The following is a 10,535-nucleotide window of genomic DNA, read 5'->3' as shown; positions in this document are numbered from 1 at the left end:
GCGCTCGAGCCCGCTGTCCGTGTCTCTGGCAAAGGTGTAAAACACCCCCAGTCCCAGCACCGACCTGTGAGGAACACCAATGGTCTCGCGTTGGGTTACGTGGACTCACCGCGCCAGTAGAAAGAGCTGCCCTCTTCTCATCAGACCCCTCACAGCCGCTCAGGGATGCCGAGGAGCCTGTCGCAGGGGTGAGCGGGTCCTGTGTGAGGTGAGGGGTGATGGGGACCCCCGCATCCCCTGTGCGAGGGGTGATGGGGACCCCCGCATCCCCGGCCCTGCTCGCCGCCGGCTGTGTGCCTGTGCCATCTAGTGGCCTCTGCTCCGGCTGATGGCTCTTCATCACAGAAACTCTGCTTGAGCTTTGCTTTTGGGAAGGATGAAACACTGAGGGTACCTTGAAATGCTCCAGGAGGGCTCTGGGTTGTGTTAAGTGCAGTCATAGTGAAGCCCGGGGCTGGAGCTTGCGCTCCCTCCCAGATAGCCCTTCCCATGGGAACTGCAGAGCTTTGGTGATGAAGGGTGCGGGGTGGCCGTTAGGAGGAGAAATGTTATTCTGGGTTTAAAACTCCAGATCTGCCTATTTAATAAAAATATTGTACAGATTTCAGGTAAATCTTAATTTATTCAAAAGTATAAAAGCACTTGAATTCCTGCTTTCAAATGATTCATGATAATTGCAGTTGGGGTTTATTAAGCAACTCTGACCCGTGACTATTTTAACTTCACCTTCATGTGATTCACTTTCTCCATCATCTGCCTTCTCCCCCTGTGACAACATAAATATGTTTATTAATCTCTGCTTTGTTTTCAAGGTCGCTCCCTGGTACGACAGCGGCTGAATGTGCCTCAAATCTGAAGAAGATTTATGCGGTTCAAACAGTGCAGGTAAGGTGTTGGCCGCCGCCCCGGGAGCTGCCACACGTTTTTAATGTAACTTCACCCCTTGAGTTCCACTTTCCTCACGCGGCTGAGTCACACTTGGGGCTTTGCTTACCTGTGGTGTGACACGTGGGTGTTGCTGGCTGTGTGTGGGATTGCTTGGTCATCGTTTGCGTTTCATCTCATCTTCCAGGGCAGGAAAGGAGGAGGCTTTTTGGTTTGGTCAGACAAGCCCCCTCTTCCTCAACTTTGCGAAGCGTCCACTTGTGCCTCTACTGGATTTTTATATTCTTGGGATTTTACAGTATTTCCCCCCATTTTCTCCTTTTTTTTTTAATGCAGAAAATTACTACCCAAAGACTAAAAATTACAGCTTGTGGGTTTTTTCTTCTTTCTCTCCTTCAGCGTGCATTTTAAAAAAAAATAATCTAGCAAACTGACTTGAATCCAACCTTCACTATTTAAATTATTAGGTTTCGTTGGTTGAAAAACTTCAGGTTTTCTTCTCAGCTGGTGGGCAGTGACTTCATGACTGTCCTTCGGGGCAGTAGCTAATCAATGAGCAATGCCAGCCTGTGCTGCCTGAAGGATGTTTGAAAGCCAAACCCTTCCCAGGCGAGTCCCTGGTTCAGGACGTAAGAGCTCTCAAATCTTCCCGTGGTCATCTGCTGGCGTAGCTCTGCTCCTGCTGCCGTCGGTAGTTTCAGGGTTTGGGCCCTCAGTCAGGTCAGAGGAAGATGAAAGTCGAAACTGGTGTTTCATACCAATTTTTCATGTTTTTTGTAGTCTTTCATCTCTTCTCATGACTGGGTACTGGTGATGGCTGGTAGGCAGAGGTACCAAGGGCCACCAAATTTGCAATCTTTGTTTCTAAAGTTGTGCTAATGATTAGGTATTAGATAATAATTAATGAGTTGTACTAATGCTTAATATTGCATCATTGCATGTTGATGCAACGTAAGTCTTTAAAAATCCATTCTTATTCCCAGCTGTTGGATAAAGGAGAAGGGGGATTGGAATCTCTTGAGTCATCCCTCCCTGTTGCTCACTGCTGCTTTTGGGTGCCTTTTGTCCACCCCAAACATGCATGATGGCTTCTGGTTTTACCAGCAGAAATGCTGGGAAGAAACCCTGGGAAATCATCCAGTGGTTCTTGGTAATATGGATCTTCTAATTCCTCCTCCATTCCTGTATTGAACGTGTGTCGGCTTGAAACTTTTCACCGTGATCTAGACAAGGTAGTTGGGCTACTCAGGCAGTTAGTTCAACAGAATGACTGTTCGTGGTGGTTTTGTAACTCAAGATAATCACAATGAGGTTTAGACCAACCTTAAGTGAAGCAAGGTGGGTATTTGATAAAATTACGTATTTTTAATATGCTAAGGAAGTTTTACGTGCTGGCTTATTCTGACATTCTTAGTGTAACTCTGGTTTGATTGGTGTTTTTATCTGAATTTATAAGGAGTTTGATTCTAAAGTAATCCACAGTTCAACTGCTCCCTTCTTTCTACCTCCACCTTATGCAGAAATGGCATCTAAAAAAAAAAAGTAGAAATGAAATTGTAAAAAGTTCTTTTTGGAGCATTTTATTACAACGTAGGAAGTGCCAGTTCTCTAGGAGCAGGATACCTAATTGCTTTGGAGAAAATGAAGAAGGAAGTAAATCTGCATTAACCTTACTGTCTCGTGTTAATGCAACTAGTATTTTTTCTTTTTAAGGATTTCTGGAGTGTCTACAACAACATTCCTCCTGTGACAAATTTGCCTCTGAGATGTAGTTACCATTTAATGCGGGGAGAGAGACGGCCGCTTTGGTACGTGTGTTATCATTTATGTATTTTTTCTGGGGATGGGCAGTGAGAAAGCCTGAAGTGGTGAAAGAAGGCAGGCGTGGGGCAGGAGCGTCCTGTTTCTGTGGCCTCCAAATGCCCGAACTTGAGAGACCTACAAAAGAAGTGGCCTGAGAGTGTTGTTCAGCTCATAAAAGTGGCTTGTACTGAAGAGTCTTTATTAAAAGCACAGACTCTAATTTAATTGTCCACCTCTGAATGTAACTTTGAGAGAGAAATTAGGTTATGAAATAGAAGTTAAGAAATTAAAATGTGACTCTGGATTTAAATTTAAGAATACACCGAGCATGTTACTTGTATTTGAATTGGTTTTAACTTGCAAATTGTGTTCTTTCCGCTGAAGCAAACGACCAGCGGTCCTTTAACTGTTCTCCACCTGCCTCGTACACACATAAATACACTATACCTTGGAATAAAACTAATTTAAGGCATTACAAAGTGATTCATTGCAGCAAATTCCTACCTCGTTATAGGATAGTAATGGAATAAAGTATAAATCACTGAGGTTTTCCTTTCAGAAACCGAGTTTTGTGTGAGCCTTCTTGGTGGTGCAGTTCCATCACATCTCAGTTAGAGAGCCTAAGTGTTTTCTGAAGAATTTTTATCTTTTTGGCATCGTTTGCATAGTTTGTGATTGGATTGGAGTTCTCTAACTTGATCATAGTACATCTAGCTGGGTGGTGACTTACTACAGGAGATTTCTGTCCTGATCTGCTGAAGAAGTAGAAGATTTTCTGAGGTGAAGTGCATCTGAAGGCTTTTCTAAAAATGCTGTGACTGGTCAGGATAGCTAAACTGGGTTTGAAAAAATGCTGGTGCTGGTATAAATCCACAGAGCCATCGTGTGCAGGTCCTGACATCTCTGTAAGGAGGGTGGGAACATTCTTGGGTTTGGTTTCTTCGTTAGTTTTGATTTGGTAAGTGACTAGTAGAGGTATGAAATGCAAAGACCTCTTCTAAAAACGATACATCTGTTTTAAGACTCTCAGAGTAATTTTGTGTTTTAGGAAGGGGGTTGCAAGATACTGCTCTCATCAGCAACCCACTAACTTCCCAGTATTTGTAATCTGAGAAAAGCTTCTCAGCAGTAGTTTTGGGGTCCTGGCTAATTGCAGCGTTGTTTTTTAGGAGGGCAAATACTCTGAAGGAAGACTTGAGACTGTGGGGTTTTGTAGATGTCCCTCCAAAGTTTTTCCCCTCCTTTCCCAGTGTTTGTCTGGATTGGTGGGAGACCATTGACCCTGGGGAACCTCTATAGGTCTCATCCTGGCCTTAGATATTTCAAAGATGAATTTTAGGTTATTCCTTTAACTTTGCTGCTACAGAGTTTTAACAGGAAGCTTGAACCCTAATTTAAAATCTTACAGAGGAATTGTGACAGAATAAACCTAAACCTGACAGGTTTGAACGTTGTGCCTTTGTCATCATGAGGCAGTTTAATGGTTATGTCTGCCCTGACCCTGGGCAGCTTCAGCCTTTCCTTTAATAAGGTCAATTAATTTCTAGCTGTCACAGAACTGAAATGAAGGACCTGCATGTTCTTTTGTTAAACTGGGTAAACTTGAGAGTAATAAGCTGCTTCTGGGAAAATATGCCAGGGTTTTTCCAAAATAAAAGGTTGCCATAGTAAAACATAGAATTGCTTTGTGGCTTGTTCCCAGATAGTGTGCAGCCACTTCAAAGATGGTCTGTAGTCAGGGAAAATGCAACTATTTTCCAACACACTAAACTTAGGAAAGCTATTAGGTGTTGAGAGAGACGCCTCGTGTGAACAATGAAAGAATTATCTCTGGTGTCAGAAGTCATAGCTTGAGTCATGCTACCTGGAGTTAGTAATTGCATTTCAGTGAGACTTTTCTGGGGAAATGAAACTCCAAATATAGGTTTATCTAGATGTGGATACGAGTGTTTACTTCACTGATCTATTTTCCATAACCAGGGAAGAGGAAAGCAATGCCAAAGGAGGTATATGGAAAATGAAGGTCCCTAAAGAAAGTACGGTATGTAATATTGACTTTTTACTTGTTTAGTAGGGGAGGTGCTCCCTTACTTTACAACAACTCCGTCTGTTGCAAAGCTTTTTAGTTCTGACATCGTGTAACGCAACAACTGAGCACTATTTGAACATCTATAACCTTTTATTGTAAGACAATGAGCAAAAGTTTCTTTTCAGATAATTCCACATCTCTTGCTATTGATTATTATCAATGTATTATCAATGTATTATCAATGTATTATCGATGTATTATCGATGTATTATCGATGTATTATCGATGTATTATCAATTGAATGAAAGCCGCAGCGTTATACTCCGTTTCCATTTGGAAACGCAGTATTCTGTAATCACCTTTGTTCTCCAGACTGCTTGCTTACAGGCATGTAAAGCAAAATATAAAAATAATTTCCTGACAATACTACATTCTAAATTATAGCCAGGACCTCAGCAGTGCTCTTCGAAAGTCCCCACGCAGTCCAGCACAACTCTCAGAATTTGATTGCAATGCTCCTGAACCCTCTGCCAGGTTCCGTAGGACTATTTCGGCTTGGCACTACTCGTTTACCCCCATGTGTGGCTGAGAGTAGTGCTGTGACTTTCTGTAGCCAGACACGGACCATGGTGTTGTTTCCACCAGTCATCTCATGTTTCCATCCCATCTCATGGCTTGCTCCCACTGGAAGGGAGCAACATCTTGTTCACTCCTTCCTGATCCCTCTTGTACCGGCGCTTGTTGGACTGTTTTGTGAGCCACCTTAATGTGCTCTGATGTCAGAAAACGTCTCCTATTTATTTTATTTTTAATTTGAGTGTATGGCCAGGGGCATTTCATACACTGGGATTTTTAATAGGACTAAACTTCCAGATAAATTTGTATAGCAGAAATGACATTCCTTAAAAATATCATAAAATGGTTGGGGTTGGAAGGGACCTTCAGAGCTCATCTAGTCCAACCCCCTGCAGGGAGCAGGGACATCCGCACCTAGAGCAGGGGGCTCAGAGCCCCAAGGTCCAACCTGGCCTGGGATGGTGCCAGGGATGGGGCTGCTCCCACCTCTTGGGGCAACCTGGGCCAGGGTCTCACCACCCTCAGAGCAGAAAATTTTTTCCTTCTCTCTAGTCTGAATCTTCCCGGTTCGTTCAAACCCATGTCCCCTTGTCCTGTCAAACAGTATATGAAAAAGTCATTCCTTACAATAAATACTCTTTTTTTTTTAGTCCAGATAACCTCAGAAAGAGAATACACTCCAAACTAGCAAACCTAACTTTGACTGTTTTTTAATTTAACTGTTTTTTTTTTTTCCCTCTCCTTAGGCTGCAGTTTGGAAAGAGCTACTGTTAGCAACTATTGGGGAGCAGTTTATGGATTGTTGTGCAGCAGGTAACTTAATAATGACTGAGGCTGGCAGGGTAAATGGGGTTTGAATACGGGACATGGAAACACAGCTCAAAATGGGGTACAGGGCTGGAAATCATACCCAAACCTGTGGTCATTAAGAGCAGGACAAGGTATTCTGACTGTCTTAGCACAAGACTCGAGCTCAACACCTTGTATCGCTAGGAAGGCAGCAAGTTTTCTAGGTATTAAATATCTCCCCATTAGCCAGCGTTTAAATGATTAATATTAATTCTACAGGGCCAGGGCTCTGGAACCCCAGATGATGTTCCTGTGCTGGATTGTTTGTACTATCACTGTTGGAAGCCACTAAACTAGATAGATGCCCCCATTAGCCCTCATGGTCCCTTTTGGTTCACGCACCAGGGTTAGGAGTTGTTGGGGAAGCACTAGTGCAGACCTGGAGCAGAGGGAGGCTGCGTGGTTTGTCTGTGGTGACACTAAAAGCCCATAGAAGGGCCATGACCCAAACCTGGCTCTCCTGAATCTCAGGTTAGCACTCGAGGCAGTATTTTCATTATCCCTTAAAAGTACTGTTTAGTTCAAAACTATCTTTAATGTAATTGAATTTACATAAATATTCTTAAAATGCCTTGCTGGTTTACTGGAAAACAGGCATTAGTCATCCAGAAGCTCACATGTGACTTTGGTCAGAGATAATAATTTAACGAAGTTGTTTCCAGAGTAAATCTCTTCTCTGGCAAGGTTGCGTGTTTCATTTTGAAATGGAGTCCGGGAAGGCACCGTGCACGCTAGCTGGCTTAAGATAGATCATCAAATGCTGCTTCTCAGTCATGAAAAGCGAGTATGAGTCTGTGACCATCTAATTCGTTAAGGTTTGGTTACAAAACTGTTTCTTCCTTCTGGGCAAAGCGAATGGTGAACTTCATGATCCATTGGCCTAGAGGGAAGGAGCTCTGGCAGCTGGTTACTCAACTAACTTTTCAGTTCAAATGACACTTCTCCATCGTTCCTGTTGACTTCTCTCCCAAGCACGAATATCTGATTAAACTGGCTGTTGCAGTGATGGTGAATATCCTGGTAGGAGCGTTCCTTCACTGCTTTATCATTCCAGAGAAAAGAATTGAGTTTCTTGCGTTCACAGAGGAGTTCTGCAAACCCCTTTTGTGCAGCTGCTTTTGCACTTGGCTGATGAGGTGGAGCAGGCATCTTGCGGTAGGCTGCTGCTGGTTTGGTCACCTTGGTGGCTTTGGTTTTCCTACAGAAGTTTTGCTGAATGAGGTTCTCCAGTGGTGTGTTCCTCTCGTTGCCTTCCCAGCTTTCAGATTTGGAAGACATGGAGTACAAGCCTCAAATCCTCTCAAATGTGAGAGACATTTCCAATAGCTGCTTTTCAAAATCTTTAATTATACTAGAGTTGGCATCAAGAAGGCAGTGTTCCTGCCCTTCAGACTGAGCGGGTGTCCTCGGGGTCAGCTGAAGCAAACATGATATTCTGCTGCCTACAGAGGCAGTTTTTCCCCTTGGTCATGTGCTCTTGACTCCACCTTTGCGTTACCGGTACTGACCCCTTCCTTAGGACCGCCAGGTCGCAGCTGGAGGCAGCCACCGCTCCCAGCTGTGGCACGGCCTTAGGCCAAGCTCTCCATGAAGTTGCATCCTGAGAATTTCACTCCAAAAAGGGCTTCTTCAGCAAAACAAGGAGTTACCAACATTGGCAGCAGCCTGACTGGGGCTTTATTCTTTTTTCTTTTTTCTTTTCTTGTTGCTGCCCTGACAAAATGTAAAGGAAAAAAAGAGCAGAGTGTTGAAAAGCTGGGGTCTGACCTCCTCCAGGTACTGTTCCTGGGGTTTTAGTCGCGTCACCCTCACCCCCCGTTTTTGCTGATAGACAGTAGCGTAGGTAAATTACCTTTAGCAGTTTATATTGCTAATCTTACGGGAAGGCGTCTTGTGATCCCCTTTTAATCGAGGGTAAGAGCGCTAGTAGCAAGGATGAATAATCTTAGGGCACTTCATCACCGCCACCGTGAGGTAGCATTTCCAATAGTCTCTATAAACACAGTGCTTGTTTCTTTCTGGTAACTATTTTGTCTGGCTTGAACGTCGATGCTCTCCTCGCTGGAGATTGCTCTTTTTCATTTCTTTTTGCTTTTGGGCACTGTTTCGTAATACATAAGTATCAAATTAGCCGTGTCTCACTTTAAAAGTATTCCTTAATGATGCTTCCTCTTCTGTGCAGATGATGAAGTAATAGGGGTTAGCGTCAGTGTTCGTGACCGTGAAGATGTTGTGCAAGTCTGGAACGTGAATGCTGCTTCAGCGAGTGAAGCGAGAGTTATAGAAAAGATACACAAACTTCTGCCACACACATCTTTTAAAGTGGTGTTTTATAAATGTGAGTATCGTGGACCGTTAATTTCCTCCTCCTCCATTAGAGAAGGAAGATGCTGGCAGGCTGTTTCTGTGGGAATATCCTGCCTGCTTCACCATTGACCATTTGGAAACGTAGCAGCTCTCATTGCATTCAAATTATGGCCCTTCAACGTCAGTTAGCTGCACTTCAAAAAAGAAGGTATTTTTAGTTGAATTGCAGAAAATATTTGGTTTAATGTGCCTGATCTGTAAAACGAGTGAGACAAATCTCTTGATAACTCTCAGGACTGTTCAATTTATTCATGCAGAGGAGCCATTTCCTATCAGGATTTTAAGGGATCTCTTATTTTAGCCTCTGTATAAATGTATTATCAGAATAGTGTACTCCAGAAAATCACTGGCATGTTGTATCTTCCTCGACTGCTTTATACATTGTTCTCTTTTTTAATCTTCTCAAGTCCCTGACAGAGTTTGCATGTTCTTTAGTTTTTTTTTTTTCCTTCTCTTTTCCTTAGCACACAGAGAGCATCATGCTTTTGAAGGCCGTCGGGGAAAACATTAAGACCAGTCTGTGCCAGGCTCATTTGCTGCTGTGTGGTGTTTTGAGGTGGACAAGGAGGACGATGGCTGGAAGCCCTGCAGGAGCATTAGGCGCAGCGGCCCTTTTGAGTTTCTAACATTTCAAACCAGGAAAATGAGGACAAACACTTGCCTTGACCATTAAATGTGCAATCCATTACTTCTGGTTTGGTTGGGTTTGTTTTTTTTTCTTTTCATTGTTTCTTCAAAAAGATATTTTGGTCACTTGTTCTCAATCAGATTATATTTGTTCCTGTTTCATCAAGGTATCAGGCTGTCATTTCTTCTGTACTGTCCTTAGTTAAGTGCAAACGTGCACAACGTTGCTCTGCTGCTTTCCTGAGATGTGCTGTATGCGGAGGAACCGCGGCTCGCTGACATGTGTTTTCAGTTTTCTTTTTAAAACATTCCTGTCATGTTAAGATTTACTCGCTGGTTTTGTCCGAAGAGAGGAGGAAATCGCACGGCGTTTATTCTCCCGTTCAGTGTAATCTGGTGCGGCACGGACAATGGCACGCCAACTGGAAGAGGAAATAGTGAAGTGTTCACTGGGAGCCACTGGGGAGAGCACATTGATACTGGGACTAACTCCCCGTGGGATGATGTTAGCAAGTGTTTCAGTTGTGATTTCCAAAGAGCCCTTGTTCAGACTAGAATGAGGCATCTTTGGGTAGGGAACCCTGCCAGCTCCACACCTCTCTTATTTAAGGGGGAACGGGGGGTTTTAATGTGTTTCTATTGTGTGCTTTATGATATTTTATTGTACATTCATGAAAAGGTTTTATGAATGATTTCTAAGGCATTAGACTAACTGGAACCATCCCTCACACGTCTGTGAGTGCTGCAGGCCCACCCCTGGGCTCCACCCGTAAAGGTCAGTGTCAGAACTGCTGTTGACTTCAGTGCAGAGGAGAAGATCTATCGGGTGTAGTTCCAAACCATCAAAACTTCCTAAGTGACCTTAAAAAAAATTACAGAAAATACCTGGACTTTGTGTTGCAGCACAGATACGAATATAAACAGTGATAATCCGTAAACATTTCTCTCTATTAATTCTTTGAGGTGTTGGTTTGTTTTAATATATTACCAAAGACTGATGTAGTTCCTCTGACAAGAAGAAGCTGCGAGGTAGAGCTGAACTTACACTCCACTGAACATTGTTAAGAGGCTTTTGTTTGGCAGCTGTTCAAGTCGCGCTGTTTTCCACATCCTTAGTCTATTAAGAGGCAGCCGTTTAAAACCAAATAAATATATAAAATAAGAATTTGAGATTTCTTTTTTACAACTTTATCTGTATTTGTGAATTAAAACTGTGCAGTTAATGAGCGTTATTAATTAAACACATTTTCTAAAATCCAAATGTCTTGCTTCTCTAACTGCTTTCTGAGATTAAATGTTACCAGTCTTGCTTTTTAAAACCCATTTATTTTTCGGTAAAACTTCTTCTCTTAGAAGCTGTCATAGATGAAAAATATTTTAAGGGGTTTTTTTGTTGTTG

The 10,535-nt window shown here is 42.9% G+C and overlaps 1 protein-coding gene across 1 annotated transcript; it reads left to right on the top strand.

Annotated features, from left to right (window-relative positions):
- Positions 1-812: 812 nt before the first annotated feature.
- Positions 813-9,020, top strand: EIF4E3 (eukaryotic translation initiation factor 4E family member 3; the record flags this gene model as incomplete). The annotated part of the gene is made up of 6 exons (XM_010133374.1): positions 813-885; positions 2,599-2,693; positions 4,669-4,729; positions 6,040-6,106; positions 8,325-8,480; positions 8,974-9,020. Coding segments are annotated over 6 exons (499 nt in total), but the record flags the coding sequence as incomplete, so codon positions are not given.
- Between the last annotated feature and the right edge of the window lie 1,515 nt (positions 9,021-10,535).

This window comes from Buceros rhinoceros, unplaced genomic scaffold (assembly GCF_000710305.1).
Source record: "Buceros rhinoceros silvestris isolate BGI_N320 unplaced genomic scaffold, ASM71030v1 scaffold16100, whole genome shotgun sequence".
NCBI classification, from domain to species: domain Eukaryota; kingdom Metazoa; phylum Chordata; class Aves; order Bucerotiformes; family Bucerotidae; genus Buceros; species Buceros rhinoceros.
The sequence above is the reverse complement of the archived record's forward strand: the minus strand, read 5'-3'. Positions and strand labels throughout refer to the sequence as shown.